The 24,359-nt window shown below is 37.3% G+C and overlaps 1 protein-coding gene across 1 annotated transcript in view; it reads left to right on the top strand.

The window, feature by feature from the left end:
- Positions 1-3,080: 3,080 nt before the first annotated feature.
- Positions 3,081-24,359, top strand: part of CMC1 (C-X9-C motif containing 1) — a 77,143-nt gene continuing 55,864 nt past the window's right edge. The window contains exon 1 of the mRNA XM_045537700.1: positions 3,081-3,275. Coding sequence (XP_045393656.1) covers positions 3,257-3,275 — 19 coding nt within the window. The 5' untranslated portion in view covers positions 3,081-3,256. The remainder of the gene's footprint in view (positions 3,276-24,359) is intronic.

Below are 24,359 nucleotides of genomic sequence, written 5' to 3'. Positions count from 1 at the left end.
TTAGCTTAAGAAAAAAATATATAGACACACATCTGTTCCTGTGTGTGTGTGTGTGTGTGTGTGTGTGTGTGTGTATTTTTAATGTCCAGTCTACATACTAAATACTTTACCTTCACATGCTCTACCATGGTTCAACCGCTGTTATTGCTCCCCTGGGTTGCTGCAACTTCCTCCTAATTGGTCTTCGTGTGTCAGTAAGAGCCCCCCACCCCACGTTTCCATTCCCCAATGAGGATCATTTTAGGCATGAATAGGCACATTGCCACGATTTTCTCATTTGTCTGTATACACTTGTCAAGGAAAGGGATCATCTAGAGATCTTCTTGATACCTTGTCCTAGTCTCCTAAGTCCAATTATGAAGTATAGATTTTTCCTTTGCAATCATTCTCACATCCTTTCTTTCCTTTTACATTTCTACATATCCTAATTCAGGCTCTTGTCAGATCATGCCTGAACTACTGCAATATCCTCCTCACTTGTCTGCTTACCTCTTAGCTCTTTCTTTTCTACCTAAATTCATTCATTCATTCAACCTAAATTATAAACAATTTATAAAACACCCTTAGAAAATTTTGGCTACAAGCTATTTTTCTATGTTACCCTTCAATAGCTCCTGACTGCTTATAGTAACAAACTCAAACACCCCTCAGCCTAACGGTTAAGGCTGTGCAGATCTGGCCTCTCTCAGCACAACCTCACTTATAACTGCCCTAACTTCCCAAATCCTCAAACACATTGCCTCCTACCCGTCCCCCCACATGCCTGCCACACGGCCCTGTGCTTCCCACCCCTGTGCTTTTGCTCATCTGGTTCCAGTCCTTAGCCTCCACCTCTTCCATGTTGCACCTGTTCTTCAAGAACAGCTCAAATCCTAGATGCTTTTGTTATCATTTTTTCTCCCAGCATGACATGCTTTCTTCTCTGCCTACCCATGCTCCCCATTTCTCAAGGCCAAGCATAATTTCTAACTTGTCTTTTAAGTATTCCTAACCACCATGGCATTCAATCCTTTGAGAAAGACTACTGTGGGGCCATTAGGTGCCAGATGCTGTCTGAGCCCTAGGGATCATGGTTGGATAATACACAGTTCTTCATTTCCAGGATGAAGTGCTCTCCCTTCTCGTTAAGCTTCTATTGCAGTTACTACTCAAAGAATTGTATATTAATAATGTGATACTTCAGGAAATTTTTTATTTTTCAATTGCTAATTAAATTTCTATGATTTAACTTTTGAAAAAATGACTTATCTTCTCTAGTTAGGTTGTAATGACTCTGTTTCCCCCAAAAGTATCTAGTTTGATATGAGAGTGGAGAGAGATACGCTATTATGTATTATTCTCTTCTTGCTAGTTTTTCTCATGGTTCTTCTAAAATGGTCTAGCAGTCCATTTTATGGGCCACAGAAAACCCATGATTTTACAGATATTATTGCTTAGCACAATACCAAAATAGTGCCTATTTAAGTTTTTTTTTAAGTGAGTTGACTTAAATACAAAACATTAAATAGTAATATTTCAAGTGATAGTTACGGGAAAAACTGTAGAAGTGGTCCTTCAAATGTGTTATATGATAATACATTTATTCCCTAGAACAACCTTGCAAATTAGAAACTAAAGTTCAGTAACACGTTGGAACTTATTCAAGTCACAAAGCTAATAGGTTGTACTACAGGATTCAAGTGAAGGTCTCTCTGATTGCAGCTCTCCACACTTTCCACCTTTATCATGATACTCTCTTGTGTATAGACAGATTTAGTTTAATTACTTGAATATGGGTGTCTGACCTGTGTTTTTACACTGCACCTCATCTTCTCAAAAGATTTGCTTCAGTTTTCTAAATTAAATCTTTCACCTCCAGAAAAATAAAAGGTGCACCAGTGAATTTGGTGTGTTTCTAAGCACATTTATAAAACATACAGGGAAAAGGAGTCGATTTACTGGCTGGCTGAGTGAAACGTTAATTCTGCACCTTGGCACCTCAACCTACAGCTGTAATAAGGGCCGTTATGCCCAAATAGGCCCTTAAACGGAAGACCTGCTGAGCAGAGACCCACTTTCCCAGCCCTGCTCAACTGCCTCAGCTTTTCTGCCAACTGACCAGGCGGAAGCAGCAGCAGGGGAGGAGGGCCCGCAGGTAGGTGGGGAGGGGATCATTTTGAAAGCCTTAAATCCCTTGCAGGGAAGAAGCAGCTGCTCCTTGTTTTTCTAAACATCTGTCCCAGGCCGCACCTCACCCTTTGGAGGCTGGAGCCAGTTAAAGGTGGATTTGACAAAGAAGCACTTCTGAAGACTGGTTTGTGAGTTGAAATGACCCCAAGTGCCACCCTGAAAGTTTCTTTCATTGACAAGAGGGCAGTTAGGGGTCTTAAGCCGTATGGCTATTATCTTCCTCCATTTTTCTCACAAAACATACAGCTTTAATTGACAGAGGCAGGATTTGTAACATCACCCAACTCGGACTGCACGTCCAGGGATATTATTTTACAAAAGTGAAGTACAGCTAGCGCCCACATTTTAATTTTTACCCCTAGGAGAGCCATAGGCCTCAGATTTGGAAGAGAAATTAAACTGCACACACTATACCATATTTATGGTAGTACTAGCTGTGCACATTTAGCGCGTGTTGCTTTTATCCTACTTCCCTGTCAACACTGCTCCTTGAGAATGGGGACCTTATTTTTATTGCTATTCTTTTCCCCTAGTATTCAGAATCGTAGCTGGAACCTGGCAGGCGTGAAATAGACTTTTGTAAATGAATGAACATTAGTGAAAAACAAACTAACGAGGTGATTCACTTGGTTTGGTATGGGGGGCGGGGCTCGGACCGTGATCCGGCCGCCAAGGGAGGCGCAGTCCCAAAGTAGCTGCGGGTCCGGCTCCGGTCCACACACAGCTGCAGCGGCTCCGCAACCCGGGACTCCCGCTTCCCGGAGCCAGGGGGCGCGCGTCCGGAGACGGTCCCGCCCCAAGACGCGGGCAGCCACGCCCCATTCCCCGGGGTCATTTGCTCGGCGAAGTCCGTTCCACCGCGGAGTTATGGGATGCGGGCGGGGCCAGGAGGGCGCAGGCGCAATGGGAGGCGGAAGTAGGAAGTACGGAGGGAGAGGGACAGGGGCCTGGCCGGGCTGCGCGGAGGGTACCGCGCTCCTCCTCCTGTCGCGGGAGGCTTCCAGAGGCCGTACCTTCCAGAGGCTCCTCCCCTCCCCGCCCCCTATCCCAGAGCCGACCCCGGCTGCCTTGTTCTCCGCCTGCCGAGATGGCACTCGACCCCGCAGGTATGGGGGCGGGAAGCGGGGTTCTGTTGAGGGGTCTCCACCTGGGTCTCGCTCCGCGTGCTGTGCGGGCTGGAGGCCGACCTGGGACAGGTGCCGAGCTCTTGAGGTTCACCGCTTCCACAAATGGCTTGCGCCTGGAGGGCTTCTTTCCGTCCTAGGTCATCACCTGCTCATTTTTAGGGAGTTAGGGTTAGGTGAGGTTGGATTTGTTGTCTAAACTGCCGTCCATTTGTGACTTAAAAATATTTTCGTCTTTAACGCGATTAGTCTCTTCGTTATCTTCTTGCCTCTTTGGGGCAGACTCCTTTAACAGTGTCTCTTGTGGACACTCTTGCCCCAGAAGCATTTGCCTATGCGTGCTAGTCACCATTTTACATTTGTTTTTGGAAGTTCAAAGACCCCAAATTCATCCTGAAGCCCAACTTAAAAACGGCAGTTCAAAAGATCCATCACTGTGGCAAGAATGAGTTTGTTTGGAAAGGATCTCCAAAGTCTTGAAAGTAATTTTAACTTTCATGCTTCCCTCATTTCCTTTTGAAGCAATGTTAGTTCCTTCGAATCCCTGCCCTTACAGAAGCTCACCTGTTTTATCTTTACTTTAGGCTGTTTATGTGAAGGTATAGATAGAGAAATTCATGTTTGGATGGAATGGTAATTAATCCAAAACATTTGTTTTATTTTATGGATATGAAAATTAAAGACATTGGGGAGGTGAAATGGTTTCAAACCTTTGGAGATTCAGAATTGAAAAAGACATTTTCGAGGCCCTCAAGGAACATGAAAAATATGTGTAACACACAAATAATATATTAGTTGAATGCTTTATCAAGCTGAATATTCTCAGTTATCCAACAGTAGTATGTGGTATGGTAGGTTCTTTTATCTCCATTTTACAGATTAGGAAACTGAGGCTCATAGAGGCTAAGTTACTAGTCCAAGCAGGTAGTAGTAAAATCAGGGAGTACTCTAGCTTGAAGCATAAAGGAATTCTTGAACTCATAATGATCATATCAGTTTTGGGCTAGATAATTGGATTAGACTTTATGAAGCAGTTAGCAATTGATCTGGACTTTAAAGGATAGAATTTACAGGTGTTGGAGTTGGAGAAGAGGCAGTAGCCATAAGCAGAGGTGTAGGTAGTAAAGTGCACTGTGTGATTTTTAGTTTCAGGGTGAATACCCTGATTTGGTTCATGGTGCTAGAAGGAATGGAAATGGAGGGGTGGATAAGTTAAGGTTCAGTTTGAGGCCCATATAATTCTGGTATTTCTGAACTGAAAGTGACCTTCAAAGTAACTCATACAAATGAGGAAACTGAGTAAAGACTTCCATATGTCTGTATTCGTGTTAGACAAGGAAATTTAGTAAAAAAAAATTCATACTTGCTGTCTTCACTTTCTTACCTTCCAGTTACTCTTAAGCCATTCTAATCTTGTGGTGTACCCAAGAACACACAGCTAATTGATGGTAGAGGCAAGTCTGGATAGAACCCAGGTAATTTAATTTCCAGTCGAGCACTGTAGACCATGCCACCATTTGAGTATTTATTGACTAAACAAATACTTGATGTGTCCAGTATATGCCATGTGTTGTTCTAGGACTTAGGCCCTAGTATATAGGACAAACAAGATTCTTGCTCCCAGTAGAGGTTATATTCTAGCAGTAGAAGAAAGAAAATGAACACCCCTCCCCCCACCATATACACACTTTTACAGACTGTAATAAACATTATGAAGAAAATAGGCAGTATCATGTAGATAGTAAAGAGAGGATTACTCTAGGTAGAGTGCTCAGTGAAGAGCTCTATGAGGACATGTCATTTGAGTTGGAATCTGAGGGATGAAAGGGAGCAGCCCTGTGAGGAGCTAGGGAAAGAGTATGCTAGGCAGTCAAGTGGCAAATACTTAAAGTATTTGACTGGAATGTGGAAAGCAGGGGTGGAAGCAATGGAAAATAAGAATGTGAAGTCAACAAGTGAGATGTTTTCTAAATTGACTTGTCTGTCTAAATTTTAGAATAAAGTGCATTGAAGTCAGCTTTTTTAAAATTTCATTTTTGTGTGGTTTGTAAGTTGACACTTAGACTCTTGTTTTGATATGTTACTTGTTTTTTACAGTCCACAATGATATGTGCCCATAGCAAGTAGATGAGTGGACAGTTATGCCAAATGAGTTTATATAGCAAAATCTGTTTTACCATTGTTTTATGTTGCATTTTTTGAGATCTTTATACAAGTTTGATTTTCATTTGACAGCAACTTTTGTGTAACTTCATAGGGTCTATTTTCCTCAAGAAACTCTGAACGCAACAATGAAATGCAGGCTACATACTTATATGTAGTTTTATTTAAACTATTTTCCTTTTTTTTTAAATTCAGGATATTATGGGGTTATAAACATTTTGGTTACATGAAATGTATTTGCCTCGCTCAAGCCAGGGCTACAAGCATGTCTTTCCCCCATACAGTGTGCCCTGTTTCCATTAGCTGCAGAAATCTCCCACCCCACTACGCCCACTACCTGACCAGCACCCAGTGGGAATTACCACTATGTGAGCACCTTAGTGTTGATCAGTTAGTACCAGTTTGATGGTGAGTACCTATGGTGCATATTTTCCCATCCATGTGATACCTCACTTCGAAGGTTGGGCTCAATCTCTATCCAGTATAATATAAGAGGTGCTAGATCACCATTGTTTTTTGTAGTTGAGTAGTATTCTATGGTATACATATACTACAATTTATTAATCCACTCATGTATTGATGGGCATTTGGGGTATTTCCACATCTTTGTGATTGTAAATTGTGCTACTGTAAACATTCTAGTGCAGATGTCTTTATCATAGAATGTCTTTTTTTCCTTTGGATAGATGCCTAGTAGTGGGATTGCTGGATCAAATGGTATTTCTATTTTTAGCTCTTTGAGGTATCTTCAAATTACTTTTCACAGGGTTTGTACTAATTTGCAGTCCCACCAGCAGTGTAAGAGTGTTCCAGTCTCTCCACATCCATGCCAGCATTTGTTATTTTGGGACTTTTTGATAGAGGCCGTTCTCACTGGAGTTAGATGATATCTCATTGTAGTTTTGATTTGCATTTCCTTAATGGTTAGAGATGTTGAGCCTGAAAAAAATCATTCTACGCTTCGTCTGGAACCAGAGAAGACCTCATATAGCCAAAGCAATCTTAAGCAAAAAAACAAATTGGGAAGTATCAGTCTGCCAGACTTCAATCTTTATTACAAGGTTATAGTAACCAAAACAGCGTGCTACTGGCACAAGAACAGAGATATAGACCTTTGGAATAAGATGGAGGTCCCAGATATAAAACCATCTTCACATTGTCATCTAATCTTTGACAAAGCAAACAAAAGTATACATTGGGGAAAAGAATCTCTATTCAATAAGTGGTGCTGGGAAAACTGGATATCCACATGCAGAAGATTGAAACTGAATCCCCACCTCCACCTCTCACAAAAATCAACACACACTGGATAACAGACTTAAACCTAAGGCATGAAACCTTAAGAATTCTGGAAGAAAATGTAGGGAAGACTCTTTTAGATATCGGTCTAGGTAAGGAATTTATGAAGAAGACCCCCAAAGCAATCATAGTAGCAACAAAAGTAAACAAATGGGACCTGATCAAATTAAAAAGCTTCTGTACAGCCAAGGAAACTGTCCTTAGCGTGAATAGACAACCTACAGAATGGGAGAAAATATTTGCTTTCTACACATCTGATAAAAGACTGATAACAAGAATCTATATAGAACTTAAGAAAATCAACAAGAAAAAATCAAACAACCCCATCAATAAATAGGCAAAGGATATGAACAGAAACTTTTCAAAAGAAGACAGACTAATGGCCAGCAAACATATTAAAAAGTGCTATTTTCCTTTTTTTAATGTAGGGGTAATAACTCTGTAGGTTTATTAGCTGTAATTATGTTAATTATTTTCTCTTACAATTTGAATGCAGAGAGAAAAGGCTGAACAGAATCCAAAACACCCCGGAAAAGTGGCTGTGAGGAGAGATTAAACTATTAAAAAGTACTGGTACCTGGGTTACACTCCCAGATATTCAGATTTAATTTGTCTGGGATAGAGCCTAAGTCAACAACATTTAAAAATATTCCAGAGGTAGTCTAATGTGCACACAGAATAGAGGAGAACCACTGTTCTAAACTCTCCTAGTTTTATTGACTTGTCCTTTAGTTTTGTTTTTCTGTCAGTCTAATCTCCCTATTCCTAGAGGAAATTCTCCTTACATCTTTTAGTTATAAATGGGACCTTTGATCTCAATAGTAATGATTCAGAAATACACAGTATAACTTCCACAATCTTATTCCAAGTTATAGCTTCTTTACCAGTTAATAACCCTTTCTACAAAGATTGTATGTTTTAAAAATCCAGTCAAATTTAGGCGATTAAAAATTTAAAAGATTGTTTATTTCTAATGTAGAGTCCATGATTACCTATAGAAACAATGTTAAAAGTGATGCTTATGAAAGTATAATTTTCAAAAAGGTAAAATTATCACTCATACAAATACAAAATGAGTATATGTTGAAGATTTTCCTCAACTTATTAGTGAGAGAACCAGTAAGATGTAAAAATAAGTACAAAAAGCATTTGAGAAGCTAGATACATTGTCAGTTTCATAGATTGCTGCCTTAGATAAAAACTGGTTAATTTACAACAAGGCCATAAGATGTAATCTTTGCAGTTATATTTCCAATAGTCTGAAATCATTTCTAACTCTACTTGACAAAATTCTAGAAGTTAACCTCTGTCCCTAACAAGTTGTAAAATAGCCCAATAATCAAAAATACTGAAAGAACACTCAGTTATGCCTTTACCTATTGCCATGTTCCAGAGAAGTTTTGGGACGTGATTATATTGACAGCCCTCAGGAACCTGGTCTGGATAATTTTGATTTTTTATTTTCTCTACTAACTAGAAGTGATTCCTTTCTCCCTCCTTTTTCTTCTACCTTTCCTCCATTTTAGCAGGATAGGAGGTTTTTCTTCCATCTGTCAATTAGCATGGGTTCATTCTCTACTTTTGCACAGTGGGGCAGTGGTAACCTAAAGGAAGTTTCTGTAATCAAGTTTGTGTGTGTGTATGTATCTGGGTGTCCCTCCTTTGTAATTTTTTTCTAGGAATCTGATAAGGGATGGAAAATGCAGCAGGGATAGGGCTCGGGGTGGAAAGTGGGATGAGAATGTCATGATATTTCATGAGAGGGTGCTTAAGGTGTATGTGTCTTGGGAGGATGTCATTATGGCTACTCTTGGAGTATTCGGGATGCAGGGGTTCTTTTAGTGGTTCCTATGTGGATGTAGGTAGATTAGCTTTAGGGGTACTAGCATTTATATTTACTGGAAAATTTTACTTTTTAAGTTAAACATATAAACAGATTTGCAGGATCTTTTTTTTTCTGAGTGTTATGTGATTAATATGTAAAAAGTTATGGAGCTGATTCGAAAAATTTTGATTTTATTATTGCCTCTATCTCTCAGAGTATCTTCTTAGACATAAATTATTTTGGTAGTTCGGAACTTAAAAAAATGTTTAACATCCATATTTTCTATGTTTCTAAATTAAAAGTGTATTTGCCATAGAAAGTGCATTGGTTTTGTCTTACTAGATTAGTTTAACAACCTTCTGATGGGTTGCTCTGTGAAATATGAAAAACACTGGCTTAAGCAAAGAACCTAAGAAAGGAGAATTAGATCAAAGAGGAGTGTGTGCCATGCATGGCAGCAGAGGGATTTCAGTTTTGAATCATGAAATGTCCTATAAACCACTTCAAGGAATTTGAATTTTGTACTAAGAACAGTGGAAAGACACCACAAGTTTTTAGGTAAGGGAGTGACAAATAGAACTTTCCTCATTCTTTGTTGATTTGATTTTTGTTTAGATTGATTGAGGGTAACCTCAAGCCCAGCTGAATATTGCACATGTGGTGACGTGCCTTTTTCAGGGTATCACATTTGGAGGCACATGATCTCTGTCTGTCTCTCACAGGCGATGTTAATTTTGATCACCAACTCAATATTTTTCCCCATTTGTTTGCTGTTTTTTTCTTTTGCAGTTAATAAGTAATCTGTTAGAAGGTCATTTAAGACCATGTAAATATCTGGTTATCAAATACTCCCCTTTGATTTAGCATCCACTGATGATTTTTGTCTAATTCAGTCTTTCCCATGATGGTTGCAAAATGATGATTTTTCTACCTCCAGCAATCCTTCCTCATTTACTAGATTGTTCTTGACATTTTGTGGTAAGCAAGAGATCGCTTTGTTTCCTATTCATTTATTTATGGATTTATTATTGGTATTATTGGTAAGGACTCATGAATTCCTGTTTTTTCAATGGTTTATACTTTGTTAATGTACATAATTAATTTTTGTGCTCCAGTTTTCCCAGATTTGGCCAGTGAGAGTTTCTCCAAGCTAGCTTCTGGGTCCTTGTGATATGCTCTCATCCTTTTTTTTTTTAGCATCTCCTTTTTTTCATCACACAAGATAGCACCAGCTCATCTTGTACCTACTGTGGCTGATGCACAGAATTAGTTATTTCTCTGATAAGCCCTGTTTCCTTTTATTTGGGCATAATATTAGAGAATAAGATCTGGTCACTCGGTCTGGGTACCACTTGGGTGTTTTATATGCAAGTGATTTATTAATAGACTACCCTTAGGAAAAAACATGTAAGAGAATAAGGGAAACAGGGGAGGGAAAGGGAAGAAGCTGAGCAAGGATGTGGTTTTAGGGAAGGGTAGTCTTAGCCTAATCAGCCCTGGTGCACCACAAAGTACAGTTTATTCTCCCTTGGAGGCAAGGGAGTTGGCCTTTTGTGCCATCTGTCAGTCATTGGTTACTGCAGGAGTTGGGAGTGTGGATCAGCTTGGAAAACTGCAAAGGACTACCATGCCCAAGGGCAATCCTGAGAAGGTTGTGAGTGTGAATGCTCTAATGCTCTCTGGTACGGGAGGGATACCAGCTCTGTCCTAAAAATAATTTGTCTGATTCTATTAGGGGTCTTAGTTTGGATAGTGAGAGTTTGGGTAGTGATAGATCAGATAGGGTGGGGTACTTACACACTTGTACAGTGGTCCCCAACCTTTTTGGTACGAGGGACTGGTTTCATGGAAGACAAATTTTTCCACAGACCGCAGGGAGGGGATGGTTTGGGGATGATTTGAGCACATTACATTTATTGTGCAGCCAAACCTCTCTGCTAATGGTAATCTATTTGCAGCTGCTCCCCACTGCTAGCATCACTGCCTCAGCTCCACCTGAAATCATCAGGCATTAGATTCTCATGCAACTCATAAGGAGCATGCAACCTAGATCCCTCACACGTGCAGTTTACACTAGAGTTTATACTCCTATAAGAATCTAATACTGCTGCTCATCTGTCAGGAGGCGGAGCTTAGGCACTGAGGTGAGCCATGGGGAGTGGTTATAAATACAGGTGAAGCTTTGCTCACTTGCTTGCTGCTTCCTTCCTGCTATGTGGCCCAATTCCTAATAGGCCGCAGACCAGTTCCTAGTAGGCCACAGACCAGTTCCTAACAGGCCACAGACCAGTGCCCCAACAGGGGTTGGGGACTGCAGCACTTGCATATATACATGCTGATATGTATCCTGCATCCAATAAAGCATCATGGGGTCATGGTCAAAAAGTTTGAATAAAATTGGCCTAAGATATACCTAAGATAGGCCACGCTGTGTTTTTTTTTTCATCTTCTAGACCATTGTACATGCTGTTCTCTCTAGAATTTTCCCTTTCTTCCCTATCCCCACATCTGTTTGATCCTTGTTCATTTTTCACACTTCTCTTTAAAGTCAGTTTCATAGGGTGTCTTCCCTGATTGTCACCACCTCCTAGTCTTTCAAATTTTTTTTTTAATATTTAGAATTTTTAAAAAAACCTACCAAAATATCCTAACCTGTGTATAGAGTTTTTTCTATTCTAGATCTGAAATCTTTTTCTTAACAAATAAAAGGAAACCTGCAGATGTGATATTTCTGTATACAATAAACAATTTGAGAGAGAAAGAAAAACATGACTTGGAGACTGGGAATATTTTACCTGTGTAATAAACAGTAAATATTTTTCATATGCTTTTACCTCTTTAACTAAATGTATCAGAGATCAGATGACTAGAAAGGATAGGCCAGCTAAATTCACCAAAAGTCTAGAAAATTGCTCACTATCCCCCAGGGAGGCAGTGCACTGTTGTGGCATCAACACTAAATTTGGTAGTTAGTAGAACTGACTTCTTATTTCAGACTTCATTAACCTATTCTAAAGGACATAATGTGAGGGTTGAGGTTGAGAGGTAGGGAGTGAGATATGTCAGATAACTGCTAAGGTTGCTTCAAGTCTTAAACTTTTATGATTCTAAATTCTTGTCATTGGTCTTAAGGGGTTCTTGACTCAACACAGAAAAAAATAACTTCAAGTTTATGTTTCACTGACTGGATTAGTATCATTATTTTTGTTTAGGGGTATTAATAGCATATGTGTAAAAATCTGTTTTTAGATGTCAAAAATATGAGAAGTTTTACCTTGTACTTTATACAAGTGGACCAAAATTGTACCCCAATGAGAACACTGTTAACCAAATTAACCTCCCCACAAACCCCTATTAGATTTTTAGATTTTTAAGTAAGAAGATTGAGGGAAAAATTTTTTCAGAACCTGGTGTTTAGTGTCCTTCATTGTGTTTTGCTAAAGAACTGTTACTGGGAGATTTTTACAGATCTAAAGGTATGTTAATTTTCTAAACATGATTAATTGGAATGTAGAGTGTCAAATGTTTGTGCTGCAGAATAAGAAACCTTGCTTGTCTTATTCATTATTGTATTCACAATCTCTACCATGATGATTGGTATATAATAGGTACATAATAAATATTTAACAATATCTGTAACTATCAAATACTAAAACTCTTTTAAATATATATCACTTGTTAAACAGTTTCATTGCATATTTGCCATATGCTAGGAATTAAAAGGAGTTACAAAGATGAGTTAGACATGGTCTCTGACCTCATTAAACTTAACTTTTTCATGCAGTAGTTCTTAATGTAGCTACATATTAGAATTACCTGGGGAGCTTTTAAAAATACATTGGTATTAGCCCAATGTTTCTGGTTTGGGGTGGGGCCCAAGCATCAAAATTTTTAAAGCCCTCTCAGGTGGTTCTCCCATATAGCCAAGGTTGAGAACGTCTGGTGCCAAAATCTGTCTTAGTCAGCTTGAGCTGGCACAACCAAATGCTATAGACTGGGTGACCCACATGATATAGATTGGGTGGCTTAAAAAACAGATATTTATTTTCATACTGTAGTGGAGGCTAGGAAGTCTAAGATCAAGGTGCCAGCTGATTTGGTTGCTGGGGAGGACTCTTTTCCTGACTTGCATATGGCAGTCTTCTCTCTGTGTCCTCACATGGTAGAGAGAGAGCGCGCGAGTGAGCTCTTTACTTCCTAGAAGGCCACAAATCCTATTGGATTAGGGCCCCAGCCTTAAGACCTCATTTAACCTTAATTACCTCTCTAAAAGCACTATTTCCAAAGACAGTCACATTGGGGATTGGGCTTCAACATGTGAATTTGGGGGAAGGTGGACACAACTCAGCTCATACCAACCATTGATCTAGCAGGAGGAGAAGATTGCATATGTAGTGTGTGTGTGTAATTCTGATGGTGCAGGCAAAATCTTGGGGTTAGAGAAAGGAGAAATCACATTCAGGTGCCAGGGGTCAGGGAGAATTTTGCGATAGAGAATTGAGTTGGATTTTAAATAAATAAACTTTGATTTAAAAAAATAAGAGGTAGAAGATGAAAAATAAAGATGAAGATTGAACTAGAGTTTGGCTTTACCAGTTATTTGCTGGATAATGCTGCAAGATTGCTTTGAGCTCTCTGCATCTTAGTTTCTCCATACCTGCTTCTAAATGACATGATGTTTGTAAAACAGTTCCTTCCACCATTCTTTCCTTCCTTCTGCACGTATCTATTGTGCTCTTTCTGTGTACTCTATAAATATCAGCTGATTTTTTTAGGTAAGGAGGATAACATAAACACCAGGATGGCAAAATGAAGGTATAAGTTGTAGAAAATTGATGTTGGAATTGAGATGTTGGTGGGACTTGAAAATTACCAGTAGATAGTTGCTAATGTGGACAAAGTAAATTTGGAGATCAAGATGAGCACTGAGAACTCAGCATCGTAAATACCATCTTTAAAGATAGAACCTTGTGGGATTGCCACAAGAGGAGTAAGAGCAGATACTACCTTGTTTATACTTTTTCTAGTATTGTTACCTTTGTTCAAGGTAGTTTTGAGACTTTTAAAAAATTTTCCTTCAGACTCTACAGTACGTTAATCTTAATGTCCTCATTTTGGCAAATCTTTGTTCTGAAAGTGAATTTGAATTTCAGCCACAGGTTAGCCAGAGACAATCTGGTAAAGGTGGTAGGTAGATGATCATCCTGGGAAATGGTACCTCTGCCATGTTGGTCCATTTTGTGTTGCTGTAAACGAATACTAGAAGCTTAGTAATTTATAAAGAGGTTTATTTAAGAGATGTGTTTAGCTCATGGTTCTATACAAGAAGCATGATGCTATTTCTGTTCAGCTGTTGATGAGGGCTTTTGTGCTGTGTCAAAACATGGTGGAGAAGGTCAGAGGGGAAGTGGGCCCGTGCTAAGAGGGACCAAACCCAGAGGCGTTCTGGTTTTATAACAACCTATCCTCTCGGGCACTAATCCATTCCACTGAGAAGCAATCCAGTCTTGCAAGAGCAAGGACTGGCTCTCTATCCCTAGAAGGGCACAAAGCCATTCATGAGGGATCGGGTCATCCCCATGACCCAAACACCTCCCTTCTAGGACCCATCTCCCAACATCACTACACTGGGGATCAAATTTCAAAATGAAATTTGGTGGGGACAAACATCACATCCAAACCACAGCCCCTGCTCCCTCCCTCCCCCCAGTAAAGTTATATTATGGAACTGGTTTTCATGTTTACTTAGACTGGCTCTGAAGACCATACCAACAAAGATGATATGATTTAAGCACAGGCTGAATCTTTGAAATAAGTAAATAACCTCTCAATATAAAAATAATTTCCTTACCCCATTATCAAAGTAGTACATTTTCTTTATAGAAATCTTATGAAATATCATAAGATAAAGAAGAACCAGTGGAGATAGAGTAGACAAAGGTATTGAGGAACATTTATAGTGTTGAAAATATTCTACCATTGTCTAGACGTATATGAGAGAAAAAATAGTTAGGCAGTGTATTGCTAAGACCGGCCACAGGCATCCTGTCATTTATTCTTTTCTCAGCTATATGCTTCTGTTCCCATAACACTGCTGATCTTCTACCAGATATCAATGGGAAATTGTGGTTGTATGAAAAGGTAATCTCAGAGTTTTACCAAGTAAAGTAAATGTGAAACTTGTTCATTTAAGAAATTATGGCCACAATGGAGGTTGCAGCACATTTCTAAAATTGGCAGGTCTTATTGCATAAGTTGATTTCCTGCTTTGGTATACTTTTAGATTTGTTGTCCTTTTCTAGGTTCATCTTGGGTAAAGCAATGTGGGTGGAGGAGGAAATTTTCACACCTAGCAATCTGCAGAATCTGAGGTCCAAGAAATAGGTGCTGTTGGGAAATGGGCACAGCTAGTGTGAACAAGGTGGTTATTAACAGAGAAAGCTGATAGGACGAAGACAGTCGGATGAAGCATACTGTTGTGGGATATGGGTGGCATTTGACCCAGAAGCTAAGCAGAAATAGGCACATCTACCTCAGTGATGTACTTTCTGTATTTGTAAGAGTTTGAGCTTATATCAAATTAGATTGCTACTGACTGACCTAATATTTGATGTTTACTCTTTTTGAATGTGTTTTTCAGTGAACTGACAAATTGCTCCTTTTGCTCTTTTTTAAATAATTTTTCCATGGTGGGAAGCAGAATCAGAATCCCCTTTGACTTTACTTTCTGATTTAAAAAAAATGAGAACTATGAAGTTTTGAATTTTGCTTCTTCAAAGTAATGCTTCTGAAACATAGTCTTAACTGTCTAAGCATTGTTTCCATGTTTCAGGATAACCGCAGAAGCTCACTTAACTTTATTTGCTGAAGTTCCCTTAAATAGGCCACCACCTTATATGCATGCATGTAACCTGGAAGGTTTGGGAACCAGGTTACATGATCTTGGCATTGCCACTATAGCACTTTATCTGAGGTTGGGGCCATTTCACCTCTGTGAGCTTCCACTTCTTTATCTGCAAAATGGAATCAAAATACTCACCTGAGAAGGCTGTCATGACGACTGTGCATTCATTGCCCTTATCTTCTTGGTTCACAGCCAAAGGCAGGCCAGAGCACTGGGTGTGTGTGTGGGGGGGGTTCTCCTATTGATTTCCTTCTTGTTTTTGTGTTGTCAATTCAAGTATGGCTTGAAGGGAAGAAGGTGAAAGGAATGCTGATCCTCACTGCATTAATTTTCTCATTCTGAGACCTTTATCCCCCACCCCCTTCCTCATTTTACGCTATCATTATAGCAAGAAGGTATGAACAAATTGGCAAGAACATGAAAATCTGGTCATGAACATCCATATCTTTGTGCTGTTGAGAACTGGAGTCTGCCTGGCTTCCTGATGTGAGATGCTTAGTGAGAACTAACAATCAAGAACTCTGGTCTTGCTGTATTGTACAGGCCATCTGCGTGCGGTTCTTGGTGGCTAGTAGAGAGGGACTTAAAGACAGAAACTGTTGCTAATGAGAACGCTGTTGCAGTTTTATTACAAGCATTTTTTCTTGTTTTTCGTTTGGAGTAAACAGTAGCACCAAAATATCTTCAGCAACAAATAAGTGTAAGTAGGAAATAAAAAAAAAAGTGGCATTACATAAATAAAACTCAAATTAGTTAAACTAGAACATTTTCATTATTGCAAAGGCATACCTTGCCCTTCATGTGTTACATTCTTTCCTCTGAAAGATTCTGTAATATTCTGATTTGCTTCACTGTTGTCTTTGTAGATTCATAGCAAATGCTGTTGTCAGTAGCCTTATAATCTAGTGCTGCCATATTGCAAGAACACATGAGCCCCAAAGCAAAATCTGAGCTAACAAATTCAGCCAGTGAAAAAGGTGAAAATTGACTTTCAGGTGATGATAGAATGTTGAGAAGTTAGAGCTTTGGAAATTTTCCCTGGTGTTGTTATCCTGATTCTTTATCTTGGTATAAATTTATGTGACTTTATAGCATCAAACTTTCAAAATTTGTTTTATATTTTTGCAAGCTTTTGTATATATATATTTAACATAACATATATGTACCAGATTGGCATTAAGGGAATCGCTTTGTAATTTAATGAATAAAAAGTGACATATCTATAATATTTGTAGTATTGAAGATAGCTTTGAAATATTTATATTATATATAATTATATAATTATAATTAACTAATATTAATAATTGATATTTAGTGATATGCTATCAAATGGGAAAATATTTAGCAGAATTGTATTTTTTAAAGTCATTATCTGATTCAACACCAAGAGCTTGAGAAATCAAAATCAATATTTATTTAATTCTAGAATTATTTCTTTGCCTAGGAGATTTTACAAGAATGAACATAAGAAGTCTTTCAAGCCATTTTAAATATGTGTTCGATAGGAGTATTAGAACTTTGAAGTCATAATGTAGGTAAACTTCTATTACAATTTATGGAAAAATGAATCAGTATTACAAAGCTATGCCTGTATTTAAGGAATTGATTCAAAATAATGTTGTCTAAGACCTTTGCAAGATTTGTAGAGCAAAGAGTAGATTCATCAGGATGAATGATAAATCATAAGTTATATAGATTAAATAGATCATAAATAAGTTATATAGATTAAAACTATATAAATAAAAGAAAAAGGTAACATTTTGAAATTGGCTTTATAAAATAGATCAGTATACCACAATGTCTTCTAATTTGTTCAGTAATTACACTGTTAATTATTTATGCCTAATTATGATTTATGCTGTAGGCAAGGAGAAAAGGAATTTGTGGAGATAGTGCCAATTTTATGATGTTCTCTTCAAGTAGACATGACTTTTTCACTCTATGAGATGTCTCATAGTCACTTTAAATTTAACATTTCCGCAACTGAATTCCTGTCTTACCTGGTCTTTCTTTTGTATTCCCTGTCTCAATGAGTGGTCACATTTTAGTTGAAGACAGAAAATTGGGAGCCCTCCTTGAATCATCCCTTTCCCTCAGGTCCTTTAGGTCACACCAATCCTGTAGGGCCTCCATCTGAATCTGTCCTTTTCTCTCTATCCATACTTCTAGTTTCCTCTATAAGTTCAGTGTTGGTTCCCCCTGCCCCCATTTTTTGACAGTTTCTGGCAAAACAGAGTAAAAAGAAAACATAAATAAATAGTATAGCAAAGAAGTCAGCAAACTATGGCCTGTGGGCCAAATCTGGTAAGGCCTTCAAGGTAGGAATGGTTAGTAACATTTTTAAAGTGTTTTTTTGTTTGTTTGTTTTTTTAATAAAGAATATACATGACAGATACGGTATGTAGCCTGCAAAGTTTAAAATAGTTACACTGTGGTCCTTAACAGAAAAAGCTTGTCTACCCCTGACATAGGCAGTGAAAATTGGGGTAGAATTACAGGTGTGGTAAAGAGAAAAAAAATCATGTGAATACCTTCATATCATTATTTGGAAAATTTAGATGAAATAGATAGTGTCCTTGAGAAATATAAACTTGCTAAAACTGCACCAGACTCCATAATAAACTCAATAATAAATAACAAGCCCTTAAAAAATTTGAAGTACTGGTTGAAACTCTCCTTGTATCTTTGTATCTCATACATGCTTACACATACACACCCCAGAAACCAAGCCTTGGTAGGTGGTGTATCGGTCAGGGTTCCACCAGAGAAACAATCAGTGGGAGGAAAAAAAAAAGATACGTGTGTGTGTGTGTGTGTGTGTGTGTATCTGTATGTGTGTATAATATATATTGAGAGAGTTATTGTAAGAAATTGGCTTAAGTGATTGTGGGGGCCAGCTGGGCAAGTCCAAAATGTGCAGGGCGGGGCAGACTACCGGGAAGAGCAGGCTTGGAACTCTTAGTCATAAGCTAAAGTTGTAGTCAGCAGGGGGAATTCTCCAAGAAAACTTCACTTCTGCTTTTATGGCTTTTCAGTTGATTGAATCAGACCTACCCAAATTATCTTGGATAATCTTCTTTACATAAATCTGCAAAATACCTTCACAGCAACATCTGGATTATTGTTTGATTGAGTAACCGGAGACTGTAACCTAGTCAAGTTGACCCATAAAACTGACCCTCACAGGTGGTTTCTACCAAACTTTCAAGGTACTGATGATAATCTTTACTTTTTATACACAGTGTTCTGGAGAATATAAAGGGAGAGAATGGTCCCTAATTTATTGTTTAAGTAGTGAAACTTTGACACCAAAACAATCAAAGATAAGACCAGAAAGTCATAGGCAAATCTCAACATGAAGATAACTGACAAAAATTCTAAGCAAAATTTGAGCATCCAAGACAGGGGTCCTATGAGTTGTTAATTAACTACTTTTCTAAAGGACATAGCTAGTAAGAATTAAAAAAGAAGATGCAAAACTGTCCCTATAATTGCCTACGTAGAAATTGGAAGAGAATCTACTGTTAAATTACAAAAATTAATGAGAGAGATAAGTAAGCTTGTGTTGGTTATAAGGGCAATATAAAAAATCAGTTGAACCTGTAAACTGGCAGTAAATAATTATAACATGTTATTTATAAAAAAATACCTTTACCAGTAGAGACAAATTTAATAAAAGATGAATAGTATCTTTAAGGAGAAAATTATAAATCTTATTATCTATTTATCTGCTTTCTAACAGTTATGTGTTAAAATCTCCCATCATGAGTGTAGATTTATTTCATTTTTTAAGTTAAGCTATTTAAATTGAGGTAAAATGTACAGTAAAATATACAGATCTTAAGTGAGTTTTCATAAGTATATGCATCCCAATCAAAACATTATCAGAAAGTACTCTTCTCAAACTTCCAGAGACAACCGCTGTTTTAATTTTTATCACCATAGATTACTTTTGCATGTTCTTGAATCGTGTATGTGTCTTGTGTCTGATTTCTTTTGCTTAACGAATGTTTTTGAGATTCACCCATTTTGAGTGTTTCAGTAATGTCCTACTGTAGTTGTAGTTTATCAATAGTATTATTATTTATTATTGCTAAGTAATTTTAGGCTATTGTGAATAATGCTTCCATAAGCAGACTTGTACAAATTGTCTTCTGGTCGTGTGTTTTCATTGACCCATAAAACTGACCCTGACAGGTGGTTTCTACCAAACTTTTGAGCATCTGATGATAATCTTTACTTTTTATACACAATGTTCTGGAGAATATAAAAGGAGAGAATGGTCCCTAATTTATTGTTTAAATAGTGTAACTTTGACACACCAAATCAATGCAAAGATAAGACAGGAAAGTCATAGGCAAATCTCAACATGAAGATAACTGACAAAAATTCATTCTTTCTAGATGTATGTTTTTCTTGCATAAATGAACACCTAGGAATAGAACATATTTAACTTTATAACTCAACAGTTTTCCAAAGTAGTTTATCATTTCACAGTCTCACCAGTAATATATGAAAGTTTCAGATTTTCTACATTCTTTCCACCATTTGTTGTTGTCTATGTTTTTAATTTTAGTCATTCTGGTAGGTGTGAAATGATATAAGGGGTTTCATTTGCATCTTATTAATGATCAATAATTTTGAGCACCTTTTCACATATGTATTTATAATCTGTGTATCTTCTGTAAAGTGTCATTCAAGTCTTTTGCCCATTTTTTATTGAGTTGTTTGTGTTTTTGTTATTGATATGTAGGAATACTTCATATATTCTGGACTCAAGTCTTTTGTCACATATATATATATACAAAAATATTTTTTTTTTTTTTTTTTTTTTGAGACAGAGTCTCACTTTGTTACCCGGGCTAGAGTGAGTGCCGTGGCGTCAGCCTAGCTCACAGCAACCTCAAACTCCTGGGCTTAAGCGATCCTACTGCCTCAGCCTCCCGAGTAGCTGGGACTACAGGCATGAGCCACCATGCCCGGCTAATTTTTTTTGTATATATATTTTTAGTTGGCCAGATAATTTCTTTCTATTTTTTTTTTTTAGTAGAGACGGGGTCTCACTCTTGCTCAGGCTGGTCTCGAACTCCTGACCTCGAGCGATCCACCCGCCTCGGCCTCCCAGAGCTAGGATTACAGGCGTGAGCCACCGCGCCCGGCCTATACAAAAATATTGAACTTTATCTCGTCTGTGGCTTGCCTTTTAGTTTTCTAAATGGTTGTCTTTGATGAACAGATAATTTTATACTTGGTGAAGTAAAATTTATAATTTTTAAAATTTCTGTTTGGTGCCTTATGTCTGTTTTTAGAGACCTTTGTCCACTCCAAGGAATTGAAGTTTTTTCTTGTTGTTGTTGTTTAATAGTTTTAGTTTCTACATTTAGGTTCCATGGCAAGTCAATTTTTGTGGTTACTGTTAAGTAGGGGTTGAAAGGTTCAGGCTGAACTTTTTTATGTTTATACAGTTGTTCTGCCACCATTTGTCGAAAATACTTTTATGTCTTCACTGACTACCCTTGGCATATTTGTTAATAAATTAATTGTATATATGTGGAAGTATTTCTGGACACTTGTTACATTACTCTATTTGATTATCCTAATTATGCCAATACTACACCACTTTGGTTGCTGTAACTTTGTAGTAAGGCTTTAAATCAGGTAATTGTTGCAAATCAATCAAATTTGTTCTTGTGTAGTAATATGGTTTTGGCTATTCTAGGTCTTTTGCTCTTCTTTATATATTTTTTTGATATTTTTGTTAGAACTTTATTTTGTAATGCTTTAATACTTATAAGAAACTGCAAAAATAGTACAGTTTCCATGCACCCTTTTCCCAGCTTTTTCTAATGATGCTATCTTACTTAGCCATAGTACATGTATTCTCAATGAGTGTGATATTTCACTCAAAAAGACAAAAATTTATATTGGAGTGGCCAAAGACTTTACTCTGTTTAATATATAAAGCACTGTTATACATGCACTACATAAACATATATAGTATACCTGTGATATTTCCTAAGGGAACATTAGGAAAAAATGTCAAAAAAGGCTCCTTTTAGGGCAAAAATGAAAAAAAAGGCTGGGACACACTCCTATAATTAATTGTAAAGAAGGAAGCCAGGAATTGGCATTGAATAATACTGTTGAATCAGGTACTTGTCTCAGTCAAATTTCACCACTCTTTACACGTACTTTTTTTTTGTTTGTTCAATAGTAATATGACATTTTATCATATGTGAAGATGTGAGAAACTATGACCACAATCACCATGCAGAGCTCTTCCGTCACCACAAAGAAAATCCCTTCTGTTACCCCTTAATAGCTACACCTTTTCCCCAACTCTGACTACTGGCAACCAATGATCTGCTTTCATCACTGTAATTTTGTTACTTCAAGAATGTTATGTAAGTGAATCATATGATATGTACCCTTTGAGATTATCTTTTTTTAATTCAGCCTGTTCCCCTTGAGATCCATCCAAGTTGTTGTGTATCAGAAGTTCATTCTGTTTTATTGCTGAGTAACATTTAAGTGTTTAGATGAACCATTGTTTATTTATTCAACTGTTGAAGGAGTTTTGCGTTAGTTCTGGGTTTGGGCTATTACAAAGAAAACTGCAGTGAACATCTATGTACAGGTTTCTTTTTTTTTTTTTTTTTTAGACAGAGTCTTGCTGTGTTGCCTGGGCTAGAGTGAGTGCCGTGGCATCAGCCTAGCTCACAGCAACCTCAAACTCCTGGGCTTAAGCAATCCTTCTGCCTCAGCCTCCCGAGTAGCTGGGACTCCAGGCATGCGCCACCATGCCCGGCTAATTTTCTCTATATATATTTTTTCATTGACCAGATAATTCTTTCTACTTTTAGTAGAGACGGGGTCTCACTCTTGCTGAGGCTGGTCTTGAACTCCTGACCTCGAGCAATCCACCAGCCTCGGCCTCCCAGAGTGCTAGGATTACAGGCGTGAGCCACCGCGCCCGGCCTATGTACAGGTTTCTATGTGAACCCAAGTTTTCATTTCTCTAGGATAAATACCGAAGAGTGTATTTACTGGGTCATATGGTAAGTCTGTGTTTAACTTTATAAGAAATTATCTTCCAGAGTGGCTATACGATTTTATGTTCCCACCAGAAATGTATGAGAGATCCAGTTGCTCTGCATTCTTGTTAGCATTTGATATTATCATATTTTTAAATTTTATCCATTTTAATAGGTCTTTAGTGGTATTCCTTAGTAACTTTAATTTGAATTTCCCTAATTGCTAATGATATTGTACATCTCTTCATATGTTTAATTTGCTATCTGTGTATCCTTTTTGGTGTAGTATTTCTTCAAGTTTTGCCCATTTCTAATTGGATTGTTGTTTTCTTACTGTTGAGTAAGAAGTCTTTATATATTCTGTATACAAGTCTTTTGTCACATATGAGATTTTTTTCTTCGTCTGTGGCTCATCTTTTTATCTTCTTAATAGGGACTTTCATGGGGCAAGAGTTTGTAATTTTGATGAAGTCTAATTCATTGATATGTTTATATTTTTTAAGGATCATGTGTTTGGTATCATATATAAGAACTCTTTGCCTAACTCTGGGTCAGGAAGATTTTCTCCTATGATTTTTTCTAGAACTGTTTTCTTTAACTTTTTATTTTGAAATAATTATATACTCACATGAAGTTGCAAAAAATACTCTATAGAGTCTTGTGTATCTTTTGCACAGCTTTGCCCATTTATGACACCTTATATAAGTGTAGTATTATATCAAAACCAGGAAATTGAAGGTGGAACTACAATACTGTTAACTAGATTATAGACTTTTTCAGTTTTCACCAGGTTTTACATGAACTTATGTGTGTGTGTATATATAGTTCCATGCAATTTTATTCCATATTACTGTTCTTATAGGGAAAGCATTCAGTGTTTTACCATTAAGTACGATGTTAGCTATAGGATTTTCGCAGATGCTCTTCATTAGGTTAAAGAAGTTCCCTTCTATTTCAAGTTTATTGAGAATTTTTTTAAAATGAATGTGTATTGAATTTTGTCCCATGCTTTCTCTGCATCAATTGATAATGATTGTATCATTTTCCTCTTTTAGACTGTTAATATGATGGATTACATTGATTGAACTTCAAATAGTGAACCAGCCTTGCATTCCTGGAATAAATTCAGTTTAGTTGTGATGCATTTTCCTTTTTATATGTTGCTGTGTTTGATTTGTTAATATTTTGTTGAGGATTTTTGCATCTGTGTTCAGGGGGCATATTGGTCTATGGGTTTTTGTGTGCATGTGTTTTTTTTTTTTTTTTTTGTAAATACTTATTTTGCTTTTGGTTTAAGGGTAATACTGGCCTCATAAAATGTGTTGGCATAAGACTGTAGAATTAGTATTATTTGTTCCTTGAATATTTTGTAGAATTTGCTAATGAAGCTATCTGGGTCATTTTTACTGATCTTTCTGAAAACAAGTTCCAATTTAATTGATCATCTGTTTTGTGTTGTCAATTTTATTGATTTCTGGTCTTCATTATTTTCTTGTTCTTACTTTAGGTTCGTTTTGTCCTTTTTCTAGTTTTGTCAGTTGGAAGCTTAGATTATTGGTTTGAGACTTCTTCTACTATGAACATTTATTGCTATAAATTTTTCTATAAGCACTGCTTTACCTTTCTTTGTATTACAAATTTTGATATGTTGTATTTTCATTTTCATTCAGGTCAATATGAGGTATTCCTTTATTTCTTTTGACACTTCCTCTCTGACCTGTGGATTATTTAAAAATGTGCTATTTAATTTCCAAGTGTTGGGAGATTTTCCTGTTATCTTTCTGTTACTGATTTCTGGTTGATACCATTTTGGTCAGAGAAAATACTTTGATTTCAATTTT

Source organism: Lemur catta, chromosome 1 (genome assembly GCF_020740605.2).
Source record: "Lemur catta isolate mLemCat1 chromosome 1, mLemCat1.pri, whole genome shotgun sequence".
In the NCBI taxonomy this organism is placed as follows: Eukaryota; Metazoa; Chordata; class Mammalia; order Primates; family Lemuridae; genus Lemur; species Lemur catta.
The sequence above is the reverse complement of the archived record's forward strand: the minus strand, read 5'-3'. Positions and strand labels throughout refer to the sequence as shown.